The 20202-nt window shown below is 43.0% G+C and overlaps 1 protein-coding gene across 1 annotated transcript in view; it reads right to left on the bottom strand.

The window, feature by feature from the left end:
• Positions 1-20202, bottom strand: part of LOC137320871 (versican core protein-like) — a 178093-nt gene that overhangs the window by 143756 nt on the left and 14135 nt on the right. Inside the window, exons 3-4 of the mRNA XM_067982803.1 lie at positions 17841-17916; positions 3340-3744 (exon numbers count right to left, since the gene is read on the bottom strand). Coding sequence (XP_067838904.1) covers positions 3340-3744; positions 17841-17910 — 475 coding nt within the window. The 5' untranslated portion in view covers positions 17911-17916. The remainder of the gene's footprint in view (positions 1-3339; positions 3745-17840; positions 17917-20202) is intronic.

The raw sequence follows: 20202 nt of genomic DNA, 5'->3' as shown, positions 1-20202 counted from the left end.
CTGGTACGTCGCCCAAGTGGCCATTCTTCATACTTAATTCTGGAGCACGAAGGCAAGATTGTCTGCCTTGGCATAAAGCCAGCGTAATGTCAACACGACTGGTTTCGTGCCCACCTGTCTTCCCTGCCATTGATCCCAGAAAATGTTTGAGGTCAGCTTCATTTTCATAATTTTAACTACCTCCTTGGTAGGGGGGAGTCCCACCTGCATTCGGGAGCAGATTTTGGGAGTGTAGATTGGAGAAAAATGGTAGCTGCATTAGGGTTTGGGTTAGGCCTCAGGCACATGTAGCAGTAGAGCACGGCCCGCTGTCCCCAGGGCAGCTGAAGAGGAGGGACCGCTTTTTAAAAAAAAACTATTAAAGCGGGGGATACTGGAATACAATTGACTCCTCTCCTTTGGAATTAAATTTTAAATCCCCTCCCACCCACCATAACGATGCCAGATGTCAGTAACATGCTAACTTTTCTTGCATCCAGTGTTGGTATAGCAGTAAGGATGGAAAATGTGACATATGAATTCACGTCACCATTATTACCCAATTTGAATCTGTCCTCCCACATTTGGATGATTGTATTCAATGTCTGTGGTCACTTCCAATTTAAATCCTGGAAGTGACAGTCATCATGGCGAGACGACGGAATGGCTCCCCTGCTGATTTCCCAGAGCCGCCAGACCACATTGGCAGAAAATCACCAACAGGCCATCATGGCAAAGCCTTTTTCTTTCCTCTTCTGGGAGGAAGATTTCCTTTGTACAACAAAATCATAAGCTCATTCTTTATAAACAGATTTACAATTTTATTGCATACAAAACTCACAAGGGAAATCGTCCCCTTGACAATCTCTCATGTATTTGCCAACATCAGAGACCAATCAGAATGGTAACCCTCCTCCCGAACAAAAAGGAGTACCCACACCAATTGTAATATTCCAACTGCTCCCCTAACCGAGATTGGTTAACTCAACACAGACCAGGGATCAAACCTGGGACATTCTGGCCAATAGGCTTTAATGTCAACAGGGCTTCCAGCAGAGTCGTCAACAAAGACTTATACCAGATATTGATAGGATTTAGGGGATTTTAGCATTGATGTCTCTAAAATTTAAGCATCTAATAGACCTGATCCCAATAACCACAAGTTGTCGATGGGCATTCCTAGAATACAGAAGACCATGGGGGTCGTGGTGGATGCCAATTTCAGTCTGGACGAAGTCCACCAGAAATTGGGCATAGGGCAATTTTCTCATTTCTCTTCAATGACAGTAAAGACCCAAAGCACATTACACATATGCAAAGAGCCCATTCATGAAATCAAAGAGATTCCTCGGGCCCATGTGTGAGATCCAGAACAAACTGTGAGGTGGATTTGTGGGAAAAACGGAAAACAGTTGCAGGGAGGGAGTGCTTTGGCCTACACTCCCTGTTACGGAGTCAGCCTCGTGGCAGGCACGACTCTCTGCCAAAGTCATCGTTTTCAGCCTCCAGCTGAATCTCTATATCCTCACCACCTATACCATCACCCTCCACAGCCATTGTTTCTGGCTAAACAGACTGTTCATAACCTTGGTGTCCTATTTGATCCAGAGGTCAATTTTTGACTCCACATTCTCTCCCTCAGAGATTATCTATTTCAACCTCTGTAACATTGTCCGCCTTTACTCCTACCTCACACCTTCTGTAACTGAACCCATATGCATGCCTTTATCACCTCCAGACTTGATTATTCCAATAATAACCTGGTCAGCTTCCTATCCTCCAACTTCCATAGACTTCAGTGTTATAAATTGGATAGCCAAGTGGCGAAGGATACTAGAGCCTGGTCTTCAGTTGCTTTCAAGCCTTTATTCACAGATCCCTCTTACACATACCACACCCCAGATAAGCTCTCATTAAAAAAAAGGATACAATAGAGCCCCCAGTTGACACCACCTGAATACAATTAACATTCAGTTCATCCAAAACTCTGCTGGCTATGTCCTTACCAATACCAAGTGCTGCTCGTCTATCACCCCTCATCTTCATGGGCCTACATTGGCTCCCAGTCCCCCAAATTTAAAATTTTCATCCTTATGTTTAAAATCTATCTATGGACATGCCCCTTCCTATCTCTGTAACCATCACCAGACCTAAAACCCCCTACCCAACATTTCATCCCTTTGTTCTTCTGACTCTGGCCTCTTGTTCATCCCCCTTTCCTTCACTCCATTATTGGTGGCTGCGCTTTCAGTTGTCTTGGCCTCACACTCTGGAATTTCCTCCCCAAACCTCTCTGCCTCTCCACCTCCCTCTCCTCCTTAAAATCACTTATGTGACCATTCCTTTCCGTTCACCTTTCCTAATATCTCCTAATGCTATATAAATGCAAGTTGTTGCTACTAATGAAAAGAAATCTCTGACTACACCATACAATTATCATCATACAAATACTGGGGTGACAGCTTGCATTTCCCTCCATTCTTCCAGTTACACATTTCCACAGATTAAAACTGTACCGTAGAGATCATGGCAAATTGATTTTCTTCTCCTCCCAAACTGAACTATAGCAGTTTCCAACTTATGTCTCTTTTATAATCTTTAAAATGTTGTGCCTTTGCCATCAGCAGAACTAATTTCCAGAAAAAACATGCACTCAAGAGGAGGAAAAATTTAACAATGGTGACAGATTTACAAAAGGAAGTCTTGCATTTATATAGCACCTTAACACATCTCTCAGAAAAGTCTCAAAGCACTTCACATACAACAAATTATTTTGAAGTGTAGGGACTGCTATTAAGATGTTAAACAAGGCAGCTATTTTTTGTACACAGCAAGATCTCACAAAGAGCAAATTCTTGTGGTGGTGTTGGTTGAGGGAGGACTTTGATACCTGGAGGATTCTCTGTTCTTCTTCAATTAGTTTCATAGGAATTAAGCACCACAATAAACAGACAGGATCTCGACCTAATGTCTCATCCAAAGAACGTCACCTCCAACAGCACAGCATCCATCAATATTGCACTATAGTGTCAGACCAGTTTATGTGCTCATGTCCTGGATTAAGTTGATAAGAGATAACATTGTGACAAACGCTACAACCTTACGCTCCTAGGTCAGGTATGTGTTTCTTTTAATCTAAAGCTAATAGTGAAACTTGACCAGCTGTATAGACCAGTTTTCTGTAGTAGTCATTTCAAGTCAGCCCTAAATGAATAAATGTGCCACAGCAAAACCTGTATCAGAAGACCTGCTATCAATAAAAGCAAGATGTCAGTCCAATAATTGGCCATTGGACAAGTTTCAATGTCACTACAACTGGTAATCCATTAGTTGAAAATTACTCGGCGTATAGAAACTTACCAGTAACATCTAATGAGACAGTGTCTTGCTCATCTTCAATGCCGATCATTACCTCACAGCGGTAAAGACCAGTATCACTTGCTCGCAGTCGACAAATGGTCAGCGTTGCATCACTCAGACTCTGTGGATGTTTGGGCACTGACACTCTACCATCATAGTCAGCAGCAATTTTTATCACACCATTCTGTGCCACCAGAATTAAGGTTTCTTTCTTGACTTTTCCATCTTTTTCTTCCTCTATTTTTGTCCACTTGATTCGAGGAAACTCCTGGAAAGAATGGTTGGAGGGTGAAGGTGTGGCCAGCATTGAATAGTGGCAAGGAAGAGACACAAAGCTAGCAAGAGAGCCTTTCACAGGGGAGTTCCTCTTAATCTTCATTCTCATCATCTTCTCAATACCATGTGCTGAGGGTAAAGCAAGAAAGAATTATCACTAAATTCGGAACTAGATGAATTTACAAAAACATTCCCTACAAAAACAGAACCTTTGCCTTGAAACAGGAATCATACTCATTTTCTACCTCACTTATTTGAAAAAAAATCTATATGGTGGTATTCCTGTCTTTCTGTCTGTGACAAAATGACAAACAGATGGATCCTAACCGAATCTATTCATCTGAGCTCCCAGAGGCAGGCTCCTTTTATCCGATAGGAATAAGGAAAGTGGCAGTGCATCTGCCTGGATGGGAAAATGACAGGTATTGTGGTCAAATGTACTGTCTAGAGGGGGGCCTATAACTATGAGCGGGAACGGAGTGGGTAAGTACCTCCTCCGTTCTAATTGCCACCCTGGCCGGTTTCTGCCGGGCAGGGAGAGTTAGAATTTCCCCCACTATGCCAGTGAGTTCCAAATACAGAAAACAGCTGAGAAGAACTTCCTTGAAACCATGGACCCCAATTTGAAAACCTAGATTTAAGTTGATGAATGTGTGTGTGTTTTATTTCTCAAGAGTTCTTTTTAAACCACAAATTCACAGATAGTCCAGAAAGTTAGCCTAGTGGTATACTGATTACATTTTAAAATTGCCGTGAATCTATCCACACAAAGCCTCCCTGAATCTCCAATTAAGATACTCATATAATGAATATGAAACTTCAATTTAGACATCCGCAATTTTCTTACTGATTTCAATGTCTCTTTTATCTTAGCCAATGTTTTACTGAAGTGAGGATTGTAGTAAACCTTGATTGTAGTAAATGTATTGTATGCAACTGTTCCCATTTAAATTTTCTCTATTCCAGTGAAATTTCATTCTGTTCATCTTGATCTCAGATGAGATTGCAGTTCAATGAAAGAATTTGTCAGGACTGGACTTTCATCCATTTGGCTGCCTATTTTCAGGCAAGCCTGGGGCAGGCAATGGAGAAAAATTGGGCAGGTGGGTCTCCTACTGAGAAAGATTCTGACACAACCTTCCTCCAATTCTGCTCAGGCGGACATCTTTGGCAACTGCACCCTTGCCCTGCCACATATAAATGACATTGTGTGCGTAGGGTTTGTTGCAAAGCCACTTTTCCCTCACCACCCTGATGACTGCACAGTGTTCAGTTCCATTCGCAACCCCTCAAATAATGAAGCAGTCCGAGCCCGCATGCAGCAAGACCTGGACAACATCCAGGCTTGGGCTCATAAGTGGCAAGTAACATTCGCGCCAGATAAGTGCCAGGCATGACCATCTCCAACCAGAGAGAGTCTAACCACCTCCCCTTGACATTCAACGGCATTACCATCGCCGAATCCCCCACCATCAACATCCTGGGGGTCACCATTGACCAGAAACTTAACTGGACCAGCCATATAAATACTGTGGCTACGAGAGCAGCTCAGAGGCTGGGTATTCTGCGGCGAGTGACTCACCTCCTGACTCCCCAAAGCCTTTCCACCATCTACAAGGCACCAGTCAGGAGTGTGATGGAATACTCTCCACTTGCTTGGATGAGTGCAGCTCCAACAACACTCAACAAGCTCGACACCATCCAAGATAAAGCAGCCCGCTTGATTGGCACCCCATCCACCACACTAAACATTCACTCCCTTCACCACCGGCGCACTGTGGCTGCAGTGTGTACCATCCACAGGATGCACTGCAGCAACTCGCCAAGGCTTCTTCGACAGTACCTCCCAAACCCGCGACCTCTACCACCTAGAAGGACAAGAGCAGCAGGCACATGGGAACAACACCACCTGCACGTTCCCCTCCAAGTCACACACCATCCCGACTTGGAAATATATCGCCGATCCTTCATTGTCGCTGGGTCAAAATCCTGGAACTCCCTTCCTAACAGCACTGTGGGAGAACCGTCACCACACGGACTGCAGCGGTTCAAGAATTGCTACCAGTGCCACGGGCTAGTCAGAGTAGGAATGACAGGATAGCTAAGATGAATACGTGGCTTGAGAGATGGTGCAAGAGGGAGGGATTCAAATTCCTGGGCCATTGGAACCGGTTCTGGGGGAGGTGGGACCAGTACAAATTGGACAGTCTGCATCTGGGCAGGACTGGAACCAATGTCCTAGGGGGAGTGTTTGCCAGTGCTGTTGGGGAGGGTTTAAACTAATGTGGCAGGGGGATGGGAACCGATGCAGGAAGTCAGTGGGAAATAAAGTGGTGACAGAAACAAAAGGCAGTAAGGGAGAGTGTACAGAACATGACCGGACAGATGGTCTGAGAAAGCAGGGCAAAGACCAAGGGAAGTCTAGATTAAACTGCATTTATTTCAATGCAAGAAGTCTGATGGGCAAGGCAGATGAACTCAGGGCATGGATGGGTACATGGGACTGGGATGTTATAGCTATTACTGAAACATGGCTAAGGGAGGGGCAGGACTGGCAGCTCAATGTTCCAGGGTACAGATGCTATAGGAAAGATAGAGCAGGAGGTAAGAGAGGAGGGGGAGTTGCGTTCTTGATTAGGGAGAACATCACGGCAGTAGTGAGAGGGGATATATCCGAGGGTTCGCCCACTGAGTCTATATGGGTAGAACTGAAAAATAAGAAGGGAGAGATCACTTTGATAGGATTGTACTACAGACCCCCAAATAGTCAACGGGAAATTGAGGAGCAAATATGTAAGGAGATTACAGACAGCTGCAAGAAAAATAGGGTGGTAATAGTAGGGGACTTTAACTTTCCCAACATTGACTGGGACAGCCATAGCATTAGGGGCTTGGATGGAGAGAAATTTGTTGAGTGTATTCAGGAGGAATTTCTCATTCAGTATGTGGATGGCCCGACTAGAGAGGGGGCAAAACTTGACCTCCTCTTGGGAAATAAGGAAGGGCAGGTGACAGAAGTGTTAGTGAGGGATCACTTTGGGACCAGTGATCATAATTCCATTAGTTTTAAGATAGCTATGGAGAAGGATAGGTCTGGCCCAAAAGTTAAAATTCTAAATTGGGAAAAGGCCAATTTTGATGGTATGAGACAGGAACTTTCAGAAGTGGATTGGGAGAGTCTGTTGGCAGGCAAAGGGACGTCTGGTAAGTGGGAGGCTTTCAAAAGTGTGTTAACCAGGGTTCAGGGTAAGCACATTCCTTATAAAGTGAAGGGCAAGGCTGGTAGAAGTAGGGAACCTTGGATGACTCGGGAGATTGAGGCACTAGTCAAAAAGAAGAAGGAGGCATATGACATGCATAGGCAGCTGGGATCAAGTGGATCCCTTGAAGAGTATAGAGATTGCCAGAGTAGAGTTAAGAGAGAAATCAGGAGGGCAAAAAGGGGATATGAGATTGCTTTGGCAGATCAGGCAAAGGTGAATCCAAAGAGCTTCTACAAATACATAAAGGGCAAAAGGGTAACTAGGGAGAGAGTAGGGCCTATTAAGGATCAACAAGGTCATCTATGTGCGGAACCACAAGAGATGGGTGAGATCCTGAATGAATATTTCACATCGGTATTTACGGTTGAGAAAGGCATGGATGTTAGGGAACTTGGGGAAATAAATAGTGATGTCTTGAGGAGTGTACATATTACAGAGAGGGAGGTGCTGGAAGTCTTAACGCGCATCAAGGTAGATAAATCTCCGGGACCTGATGAAATGTATCCCAGGACGTTATGGGAGGTTAGGGAGGAAATTGCGGGTCCCCTAGCAGAGATATTTGAATCATCGACAGCTACAGGTGAGGTGCCTGAAGATTGGAGGGTAGCAAATGTTGTGCCTTTGTTTAAGAAGGGCGGCAAGGAAAAGCCTGGGAATTACAGACCAGTGAGCCTGACATCTGTAGTGGGTAAGTTGTTAGAGGGTATTCTGAGGGACAGGATCTACAGGCATTTGGAGAGGCAGGGACTAATTAGGAACAGTCAGCATGGTTTTGTGAGAGGAAAATCATGTCTCACGAATTTGATTGAGTTTTTTGAAGGGGTAACCAAGAAGATAGATGAGGGCTGTGCAGTAGACGTGGTCTACATGGACTTCAGCAAAGCATTTGACAAGGTACCGCATGGTAGGTTGTTACATAAGGTTAAATCTCATGGGATCCAAGGTGAGGTAGCCAATTGGATACAAAATTGGCTTGACGACAGAAGACAGAGGGTGGTTGTGGAGGGTTGTTTTTCAAACTGGATGCCTGTGTCCAGCGGTGTGCCTCAGGGATCGGTGCTGGGTCCGCTGTTATTTGTTATTTATATTAATGATTTGGATGAGAATTTAGGAGGCATGGTTAGTAAGTTTGCAGATGACACCAAGATTGGTGGCATTGTGGACAGTGAAGAAGGTTATCTAGGATTGCAACGGGATCTTGATAAATTGGGCCAGTGGGCCGATGAATGGCAGATGGAGTTTAATTTAGATAAATGTGAGGTGATGCATTTTGGTAGATCGAATCGGGCCAGGACATACTCCGTTAATGGTAGGGCGTTGGGGAGAGTTATAGAACAAAGAGATCTGGGAGTACAGATTCATAGCTCCTTGAAAGTGGAGTCACAGGTGGATAGGGTAGTGAAGAAGGCATTCAGCATGCTTGGTTTCATTGGTCAGAACATTGAATGCAGGAGTTGGGATGTCTTGTTGAAGTTGTACAGGGCATTGGTGAGGCCACACTTGGAGTACTGTGTACAGTTCTGGTCACCCTATTACAGAAAGGATATTATTAAACTAGAAAGAGTGCAGAAAAGATTTACTAGGATGCTACCGGGACTTGATGGTTTGACTTACAGGGAGAGGTTAGACAGACTGGGACTTTTTTCCCTGGAGAGCAGGAGGTTAAGGGGTGATCTTATAGAAGTCTATAAAATAATGAGGGGCATAGATAAGGTCGATAGTCAAAATCTTTTCCCAAAGGTAGGGGAGTCTATAACGAGGGGGCATAGATTTAAGGTGAGAGGGGAGAGATACAAAAGGGTCCAGAGGGGCAATTTTTTCACTCAAAGGGTGGTGAGTGTCTGGAACGAGCTGCCAGAGGCAGTAGTAGAGGCGGGTACAATTTTGTCTTTTAAAAAGCATTTGGACAGTTACATGGGTAAGATGGGTATGGAGGGATATGGGCCAAGTGCAGGCAATTGGGACTAGCTTAGTGGTATAAACTGGGCGACATGGACATGTTGGGCCGAAGGGCCTGTTTCCATGTTGTAACTTCTATGATTCTATGATTCTATAAGGCAGCTCACCACCACCTTCTCGAGGGCAATTAGGGATGGGCAATAAATGCTGGCCTCGCCAGCGATGCCCACATCCCGTGAACGAATAAAAAAAAATTAATATAAATTCATCTACACGGGTTTCGCATTGCTTCTGAATCTCATCAGATGAAAGGAGGCGAGAAGGGCCGATCCATGACATAAATGTCTTTACTGCACTGCTTGAGGGTCAGGAGGAGGAGTGTTCCCTCCAGGCCCAACAAGCTTACCTGCCACAATTGGAATCCCCGACCGGTCTACCCACACCCTGCAACGATGTCTCTCCCCCCTCCCCCCACCCAACCTCCACAGCCCACTCTCACTCCCTCCCTCCCCTCCGATTCCCGGCACCTTTCCCTCTCTCCCGACAGCCAGACAGCCTGTCAATCTGGCTGGCTGTCGCACGGGAAACCCGGAAGCAAAAATAATTACCTTTAATTGAGATTGTGTCAGAATCTGCGATCCTGACACACTCACTTCACTTCCAGGTTTCCCACGCGAAAATCTACCCACACACTGAGTTCCCAGCTCCAAGTAAAAATCATGCCCCCAGGTCTCAGAAAGTTCTTTTCATTGGGGTCAGGTGCGAAGGCCACCTCCTTCCACAGGTTTTAGATCATGCCTTTCGTGGGTCTTTTTCTCTCGGGATCTAAAAGCCGAGTCTTTGTTTGCTGGATTACGGACAGTAGCATTTCAACTGAAGACTCTTTAAAATTGTGGGTTCAGTGCCCCGAAGAAGCACCTGTCTCAGACACTGCATTGAGCAACATTGTTTCAGGCACAAAATATCTACCTTGGCCCCTTTAGCTGCAGCAGCAGCACTGGATTTTCCTCCCCCACCCCCAAGGGAGAATAGCACCTGGAGCCCACCATGAATATGCAGTGAGGAGAATTGGGCTGGTTCTCAGCAGTACAGCACCAGCAGGTTGGCGACCAATTTGTATGCAGATTTACTGCGGGAAGTGCACGAGGAAAATCCAGCCCTTAAAATATTTAAATTAATTTTACTGGACTGTGAAATATCTAACACCATTCCATCTAAAAACTTCAATATTGCTCTATTTAGAATATAAAAATGTGTGTACTTTTCCAACATCTGCCTTATTCTAGCTACTATGACAAGTTTTTTTGAAGTAGTAAAATTACCTACATATGGAGCAATCTTGTAATATTTAACTGACCAAAAAATGTATGGGCAAGAAGAGGGCTTTTACTCTGTTTTAAAGGCAGGAGAAAATTAAGACAGGCAGCAGAAAATATCATTTGAAGTAGGCAAACAGGGAGTTTCTAAAATCTGGAGTCAGTGTCATTTACGCCCAGTGATGCTGCACCAACCATCACATTACTGTTTAAAAATGCAATCAGTAATGTGAACAGGTAATGTAGTCCCACTACCTACTTGTATTCTTGTCCATTTTGGGGAAAAAAAGCTCTGCATTGGTATCCTCAATTATATGGATTACTAACCTTCAGCTGACTATGAGACTTCTGATAATTGAAAGGAGCAGACAGGATGGTCAGCTCTTTTCAACCATTCCAAGTTGTATGGCGGTAAAGTAGCCCACCTGAATTCTATTTAAATACCAAAGAATAAGGTTTAATCGGGTGATGCATGCTGCTGGCAATGCAAGGCCACCTGGTCCTCAAGGCCTCACTGTCTGGCAAACTTCATAATTCAGCAAAATCAATAGTGTTATATGATACACTTGGTGTTAATGTGGATTACAAGATTGTACCAATCCTAAACAGAGAGAGTAACTGGGGATCAAAAGGTGCTACTGAGTAGCTAGCAATCTGAGAGAGTATGCAACAAATTTTCCGATTGCCAATTACTAATGAAATCTCTCCACTGATACATTACCCCAATCCCTAAAATCATAAAAATCACTACATTTCTGATCTGACCAAATAACCCACTGCAAGATATTATCGAAATGTCATCAGGATTTTATTTAAAGCCACACAAGGAGAGTCTTATGAGGCCCTGGATTTAAAGATTTAATCAGTCCCATATTTTTCTCAGTTTTCATGGGTTATTGGCCTTTGGAGAATTTTGTCTCTATTTTAATAGAGACTTGTTTTTGAATACTATAAAAGCATTCCTTTATCTCTGAAAAACACCTGACCCATTTTTGAGGGAATTTGCTGGTTTTATATAGTTATATTTTCGAGGAGGCATATTAACAAGGATTGTTCCTTAGGAAGTTAAATAATAAGCAGCATGATTGCAACTAATGCTGTGCAGACAGCTAACTAGGTTTTAAACGGCCAAATAGAATGCAACAGGGTCAATACTGTGATGAGAAAAACCGGCCAAATGATCGAGGTGCAGTCAAACAAAACAAAAACAAGCAGTAAAGAAATAATAGCTGGGAGAGTGCTGTTAGTTGCCACCTTTGTAGCAAAATTGTTCGGAAGCATATATGGCCAGAAATTCTGCAGCGATTGACTCATCTCCTGACTCCCCAAAGCCTTTCCACCATCTACAAGGCACAAGTCAGGAGTGTGATGGAATACTCTCCACTTGCCTGGACGAGTGCAACTCCAACAACACTCAAGAAGCTCGACACCATCCAAGACAAAGCAGCCTGCTTGATTGGCACCCCATCCACCACCCTAAACATTCACTCCCTTCACCACCGGCGCACAGTAGCTGCAGTGTGTACCATCCACAGGATGCACTGCAGCAACTCGCCAAGGCTTCTTCGACAGAACCTCCCAAACCCACGACCTCTACCACCCAGAAGGACAAGAGCAGCAGGCACATGGGAACACCACCTGCACGTTCCCCTCCAAGTCACACACCATCCCGACTTGGAAATATATCGCCGATCCTTCGTCGTCGCTGGGTCAAAATCCTGGAACTCCCTACCTAACAGCACTGTGGGAGAACCTTCACCACACGGACTGCAGCGGTTCAGGAAGGCGGCTCACCACCACCTTCTCAAGGGCAATTAGGGATGGGCAATAAATGCCGGCCTCATCAGCGATGCCCACATCCCACGAACGAATTTTAAAAATTGCTCCCGAAATAACGAATTAAAGGGCCATCATACGCTGCAATCAGAGAAATCATTGAAAAATTGTAAACTTGCTTATCTGCCCAGCTGGAAAGTAATAAATTAAGCCACCAAATAGGTTCGCTTAAAAATAGAAGGTCTAAACTAAGTTTTAAAAGTGCGGTTATTCTTAATGACTGCCAAACGACTAATAATTACATTTTTAAAATGTGGAGTCTCATATTACTTCTTATTTTGATAGTATTTGGTCATCAAAAAAAAATTTTAATTAAAAAAATTATTTTTCTCTTCTGTCTCTTTAATTCAATTATTTCTTTGACTTTTTATTAAAAAAAATTAAAATTTGTATTTACAATGACATTCAGAATGCTAACTTAAAATGAATGAAGTCTGCTTGCCTGCTTGAGCAAAGCAGGTTGAATCTGTGGGCGTGACTTTTCTTCCTGACATTTTGTGGGCGTGTCGTCTATTCTCAGGGAGTGAGGGAACATGGAGTCGCAGCTATCGACAGAGTCTGGTTTCGACAGAGTCTATAATTGGGAATTTGGTGAGTGAGGGGTTTCGGTGCAGCAAGGGGTACATTTGGTTAGTCAGCGGAGAGGAGCGAACCGAGAGTGGGTCACAGCAACAACAAAAGCAAACTGCAGTGTGACTTCACAGGTAAGGCAGATAGGTGGTTGGTGGTGAGTATCTCTTCTGTTTTCTTCTTTCTTAGGACTGTGGGCTAAATAACTTATAGCATAAAACTAACTATTTTTAATAAATTAAACAAGGCCAGTACTTGGTTCAACCTAAAAATAATTTGATTGGCATTGTAGTAATCAATTAAATAAAATAGTTATGACAGGGCAGGAGATGTGTTGCAGCTGCAATATGTGGGAGCTACTGGACAGTTTTGTCCAGGGCGACTACATCTGCGGTAAGTGTCTGCAGCTCAAGGAACTTCGGCTCCGAGTTGAGGAGCTGGAGTCCGAGCTGCAGACATTGCGATGCATCAGGGAGGGAGAAAGTTACCTGGACACTTTGATCCAGGAGGCAGTCACGCCCCTTAGACTAAATACTGTAGAATTGGCACATGGTCAGGGACAGGAGGGTGTGACTGCGAGTGAGGCAGGTACCGGGATCCAGGAGGTAGCATTGCAGGAGCCTCAGCCTCTGCACTTGTCCAATAGATACGAGGTTCTTGCAGCCCTTGTGGACGAGTGCAGGGACTGCAGAGAGGATGAGCTAACTGGCCACGGCACCATGGTTCAGGGGGCCATTCAAGTGGGGGGAGTAAAAAGGAATGTGGTTGTCGTAGGCGACAGTATAGTTAGAGGGATAGACACTGTTCTCTGCAGCCAAGAGCGAGAGGCCCGAAGGCTGTGTTGCCTACCCGGTGCCAGGGTTAAGGACATCTCCTCAAGGCTGGAGAGAAACTTGGAGTGGGAGGGGGAGGATCCAGTTGTCGTGGTCTACGTAGGTACCAACGACATAGGTAGGACTAAGAAAGAGGTTCTGCTGAGGGATTTTGAGCAGCTAGGGACGAAATTAAAAAGCAGAACCACAAAGGTGACAATCTCCGGATTATTACCTGAGCCACGAGCAAATTGGCACAGGGTAAATCGGATCAGAGATGAATGCGTGGCTCAAAGATTGGTGTGGGAGAAGTGGGTTTCGATTCATGGGGCACTGGCACCTGTACTGGGGAAAGAGGGAGCTGTTCCAATGGGACGGACTTCACCTGAACCATGCCGGGATCAGTGTTCAGGCAAACCGAATAACTAGGGAGGTAGAGAAGGCTTTAAACTAAATGGGGGGGGGCTTATGTGGGGCGAAGTTTAGATTGATAAAGAGAAAAGACAAGGAAGTAGTACAGGAAAGTGATGGGGGTAATGATAAACAGAGTGTGTCAGGAAGGGACAGAGCGTACAAACATAAGAGTGCAGTAACAAATGGGGCTGGGGTAGGAAAGAATGGTAAAAAGACAAAATTAAAGGTTCTTTATCTGAATGCGCGCAGCGTTCGTAATAAGATAGATGAATTGACGGCACAACTAGAAACAAATGGGTATGATCTCATGGCCATTAAAGAGACGTGGTTGCAAGGTGACCAAGGTTGGGAGCTAAATATTCAGGGTTATTTAACATTTTGGAAGGATAAAAAAAAAGGTAAAGGTGGTGGGGTAGCTCTATTAATAAAGGATGAAATTGGTATAATAGTGAGAAATGATCTTGGCTCAGAAGATCAAGATGTCGAATCAATTTGGGTGGAGGTAAGAAATAGCAAGGGAAAGAAATCACTGGTGGGAGTAGTATATAGGCCCCCTAACAGTCACTGCACTGTAGGGCAAAATATAAGGGGGGCTTGTAAAAAAGGTAATGCAATAATCAGGTGATTTTAACTTTCACATAGATTGGACAAATCAAATTGGCAAAAATAGCCCTGAGGAGGAGTTCATAGTGTATTCGGGACTGTTTCTTAGACCAACCAGGGAACAGGCCATTTTGGATCAGGTAATGGGTAATGGAACAGGATTAATTAATAATCTCAAAGTAAAGGATCCCTTGGGAAGCAGTGATCATAACATGATAGAATTTCACATCCAGTTTGAGAACGAGGATCTTGGGTCTGAAATTACTGTATTAAACTTAAATAAGGGCAATTATAAAGGAATTGGCTAAAGTGGACTGGGTAAACAGATTAGATGGTATGATGGTGGATAAGCAGTGGCAAGTATTTAAAAAGATATTTTATGACTCGCAACAAAAATATATCCCTGTGAGGAGGAAAGACTCCACAAAAAGGGTGAACCAACCATGGCTAACTAAGGAAGTAAAGGATGGTATCAGGTTAAAAGAAAAAGCATACAACATGGCAAAGATTACTGGTAAGTCCAAAGATTGGGAAAACTTAAAAAACCAGCAAAGGATGGCTAAAAGAATAATAAAGAGGGAGAAAATAAATTATGAGAGTAAACTAGCAGGAAATATAAAAACTGACAGTAAAAGGAAGAGGGCAGCTAAAGTAAACATTGGTCCCTTAGAGGATGAGACTTGGGAAATAATAATGGAAAACAAGGAAATGGCAGAGGAATTGAACAGATATTTTGTATCTGTCTTCACAGTAGAAGACACTAATAACATACCAATAATAATAGAAAATCAAGGGTCAAAGGGGAGGGAGGAACTAAAAACAATCACTATCACTAGAGGAAAAGTACCAGGTAAACTAATGGGTCTAAAGGCTGTCAAGTCCCCTGGACCTGATGGCTTGCATCCGAGGGTCTTAAAGGAATTGGCCACAGAGATAGTGGATGCATTGGTTATAATCTTCCAGAATTCACTAGATTCTGGAAAGGTCCCAGCGGATTGGAAAACCACAAATGTAACACCCCTATTCAAGAAGGGAGTGAGACAGAAATTAGGTAACTATAGACCAGTTAGCCTAACATCTGTCATTGGGAAAATGCTAGAATCCATTATTAAGGAAGTAGTAGGATATTTGGAGACTCATAATACAATCAAGGAAAGTCAACATGGTTCTATGAAGGGGAAATCGTGTCTGACAAATTTATTAGAGTTCTTTGAGGAAGTAACGGGCAGGGTGGATAAACGGGAACCAATGGATGCAGTATATTTGGATTTCCAAAAGGCGTTCGATAAGGTGCCACATAAAAGATTACTGCACAAGATAAGAGCTCATGGTGTTAGGGGTAATATACTGGCATGGATAGAGGATTGGCTAAATAACAGAAAACAAAGAGTTGGGATAAAAGGGTCATTTTCAAAATGGCAATCTGTAACTAGTGGGGTACCGCAGTGCTCAGTGCTGGGGCCTCAACTATTTACAATATATATCAATGACTTGAATGAAGGAACAGAGTGTCTTGTGATGATACAAAGATAGGTGGAAAAGAAAGTTGCGATGAGGACACAAAGTGTCTGCAAAGGGATATTGACAGGTTAAGCGAGTGGACAAAAATTTGGCAGATGGAATATAATGTGGGAAAATGTGAAGTCATCCACTTTGGGAGGAAAAATAAAAAAGCAAAATATTATTTGAATGGAGAAATACTACAAAATGCTGCGGTACAGAGGGATCTGGGTGTCCTTGTACATGAAACACAAAAAGTCAACATACAGATACAGCAGTTAATCCAGAAGGCAAACGGAATATTGGCCTTTATTTCTAGGGGGATGGAGTATAAAAGCAGGGAAGTCATGCAACAACTGTACAGGGTGCTGGTGAGACCACACCTGGAGTACTGCGTACAGTTCTGATGCCCATATTTAAGGATGGAAATTGGAGGCAGTTCAGAGAAGGTTCACTAGGTTGATTCCGGGTATGGAAGGGTTGTCTTATGAGGAAAGATTGAGTCTATACTCATTGGAGTTTAGAAGAATAAGAGGAGATCTTATTAAAACATACAAGATTCTGAAGGGACTCGATAGGGTAGATGCTGAGAAGATGTTACCCCTCATGGGGGAATCTAAAACTAGGGGGCATAGTCTCAGACTAAGGGGTCGCCCGTTTAAGACGGAAATGAGGAGGAATTTCTTCTCCCAGAGGATCGTGAATCTTTGGAATTCTTTACCCCAAAAAGCTGTGGAGGCTGAGTCACTGAATACATTCAAGGCTGAGTTAGACAAATTCTTGATCAGCAAGGGAGGCAAAGGATATGGGGAAAGGGCGGGAAAGTGCAGTTGAGGTAAAAATCAGATCAGTTGAGGTAAAAATCAGATCAGCCATGATCTCATTAAATGGCAGAGCAGGCTCATGTGCGTCAACTCATGCTGCTCAGAGGCACAAATTTGATTTCGAACTTTAAAAAAATGTGCGCAATTAAGCAATCCAACGCCACAGAGCCCGTAATATTTTCGTTAATTTAATTTGCATTAGCTGCGGTGACCGTTGTCACGCCGCTCTGCGCGGTTTCTGGCCCATAGTCTATTTTGTATCCACTTCCAGTGAGGAGACAGATGGACTTTTAATATTAGCTATTGTTTTTGGCTGAGGTGGAAGCAAGGCTATTACAACTGATCACTAAGGAATCCTGGTATTGATTAGTGTTGGTGATCCCAGAATAATATTTTTGGATACAGTATACGAGTAATTTGAGACATGTGGTGAGTATAACATGCTTGGGAGGAAAAGGGTGACTTTGGGCCTATGGTTCCCAAAGCTCTCCACCACTGGGGTTCTCCTCATGTAATTTCTGGGTCTACTCTAGACTAATTGATAGAGATTGATTGCTATGATTAGTCAACAACTCCAATGCGACTACCAGGATGGTAGACGGCGAACTAGATGGACCTTGGTGTTTCTTCATCTAGCAATTCCAATGTCCTATTCCTGCTGAACGATGACATCAGTGAATGTTAGGGAGGACAGGATGGGGCTCGGCTGTGATGCCTCCCATGAACTAATAGCTGCCACTCTGTTTAGACTCACATGAAAAATGGTGATTTGTGCAAATTACAAGACGACACCATGAGTCAGCACCTTCAGGAAGTGACAAAACTGAGGGGGGGGGGGGGGAGAAACTATTGAAACAAAGAACTTGTTATCAATGATTTTATGCAGGTTTAAACTTAACCATATTGAGCATAGTGAAACCTCACACAGAAAGCCTTGGTGCTTAAGTTAATAACATACAATGAAGGCTTCCAAGTTGCTTGCTAAGGTAATTGAAACTGATTACAATTACAATCAAGAAAAGATGGCAAAGAACAAAATAATAGATCCTTAGGTTCTGGAACTTCTGCAGATGCATAATTACTTTTTTTTTAAATTCACTGGAGTTGCATAATGATCTTTTAAATTTAATGCACACAATGCAGAAATATAGGACAGAGTAAGAGCACACTGAGCTAATGCAGTCTTACCTGAATGCACTGATGATGCTAGCGTCAAAGTGGAGCATATCCACAGGATATGTATTAAATGTAATATCATTTTGACCTAAAGAGAACAAAAAATACATTGTCTGTCAGATTGCACAGAATTCCCTTCTAAACAATTAACACTGTAACAGAGAACATCACACATCATATGAAGTCTGGAAAAATGTTGATAGCTACATGATCTGCCTCATGAAAGTGAACGTGGTGTGTGACTACTCGCTTTCTAGGAACAAAGAACTGTAAGGGGTGAGCACTCTCACTACACTGCGAACTCCAAGATAACAAACAGTAAGATAAGTTTTAAACTTTTTGGTCATAGAAGACAAGTAGCTGAACTACAAAGTACAAAATAAATCAAAACCTGAAAGAAGTGGGAAAAACAGTTGAATACACTTGAAAGGCACTTCACTGAAATTGCCACACAGTCAGTTCTTCTGTTGTGTGGGCCAATACGTGAGGTATGTTTCTGTGGGCCCCCCAACCTAGTCGAGTGATTCCTCCTTCGGTCACAATTGATTTGAATACTGAAAGCTAACTGGCTAAAAGGCATTCCCTGCTTTGTCAACTAAATACAGCCAAGTTTCCAGTGTAGATACCCTGATGACAGCAGTGTGATATCATAACAGGACGGAGTAGCAGGCAATAAGACTGCGGCCATGAAAATAATAGGTTATTTAGTTAGAAAATGTTTAACCAATTAAAAAAACAATCTTTGAAAAAAAAGCAATCTTGAAATGTACATGTGTTTAAGATTTGATCAATATGTGTGGATTCCTGCCAAAATGAAGAATATAAAAAGTGACTGATGAATTTGACCTTCTATCTCAGCCAGCCTGTGCTCAGTCTGATTATTCTCAACACAAACAAAAAAAATTATGTAAACATTCTATATAAACATTTCAGCTTTCATTTCCAATCCAGTCAAGCAGTATAAAACAGAAAACACACCCAAATTTCTGCTAACTATGTTCAGTGCAGTACTGAAAAAGTGTAGAAAACTAGTTGAAAAATATAGCCTGTAGTTCCATAACCAAAAAAAATCATCAGGATTGGCTGGAATTTTAATTTGAACTATTACAGTGAACTAATATTTCTATTGTACCTGGGAGACTAATTGGATGAAAAAAAAATTGGGCAGGCTCCCTTACTAGCACTCGATGCTCCCCACCTGATTTCCCTCTATGCAGTGCGTCCAGTCTATCCAATATGCCCAAGTGCAGGAACAAGAAAATCTGATCCAGCGAGTTTATCCAGTGAATAGCTGAGCCATACAGGAAGATCCTAAATTCAATTGCAAGTCTATGTTGAGTTAGCTGATCTCAGGTGCTAAAATTGACCTCAGTGCCCCTGGCACAGGCAGCACTCTTATCTGACATTGAAATTCCCCTAAATTGTTTGTACCCTCCAGATAATGGCTGGCAGTATTTTCTGGTGCCAAAATTCAAATGTTGAAACTTAGGGAGGTCTTTGATCAAATGCTGAGAGTCAGGCAGGGGTGGGGGGTGGGGGGGAAAGGAAGGTAGGCAGGCAGAAGGGAAGAAAGAGAAGGGATTGCAATCATGGCAGGCTGGTTTCCCTCCTGATGATACATATACATTTATTTAAATGTTGATTTTTTTTAATATAAAAAAATATTTTCTACTGAGATTGGCAACCAGGACCAACTGCTAGTCAGTCAAACCAGCAGCAGCACTGTACAAGGATAGCTGGCTCCCCATTCCCCACTAAGCCCAAATCCCACCCCAACCCATAACTCAATCTGTAAGCAATTGCCTGAAAATCTCCAAGAGGCAAGAAGGAAAGGAAGAACTAAGCCACTGGTGACTGGAGATGACCAATGATATCAGTTGTCCAGTTATCAGCTGGCAGATATTCTCAAATCCATAGGCCAAGATTAATGAGACAGCCAAATCTGCAGGGAGTCCTGGGAATGGGATTACAAGTACAAAAACCAAATCCAGCAAAGTAGGAGACATCAAAATCCATTCTACATATTGATTTCATTGTTTGTGTACTGTAGTAATGTTGAACCAGATGTTATATGCAGGTCATGGGATTTTTTTTCCTTCAGTTTTTTGGCTAGAACTTTGGGGATCACCATATGGGCAGGTCAACTTAAAAGCAAGTATATATTGCATTCTAAGCAAGTACAGTGGGGCAAGCAGACTTACAGCTAAAGGCTTTTTCTAAGTGTTAAAGGCTAGGTACAGAATGATACAATGCAAATTAGAAAGACAAATTATTTTGATATTCCAGTTCTTTAAGTAGCATTTATCAAAAGGAACTGTTCCTTTGTCCATATAAACACAACAATGTGTTGGCCACTTGGCTGGTTTAAATAAAA

This window comes from Heptranchias perlo, chromosome 4 (assembly GCF_035084215.1).
Source record: "Heptranchias perlo isolate sHepPer1 chromosome 4, sHepPer1.hap1, whole genome shotgun sequence".
NCBI classification, from domain to species: Eukaryota; Metazoa; Chordata; class Chondrichthyes; order Hexanchiformes; family Hexanchidae; genus Heptranchias; species Heptranchias perlo.
Note: the sequence above shows the minus strand (reverse complement) of the source record. Positions and strands in the feature narration are given on the sequence as shown.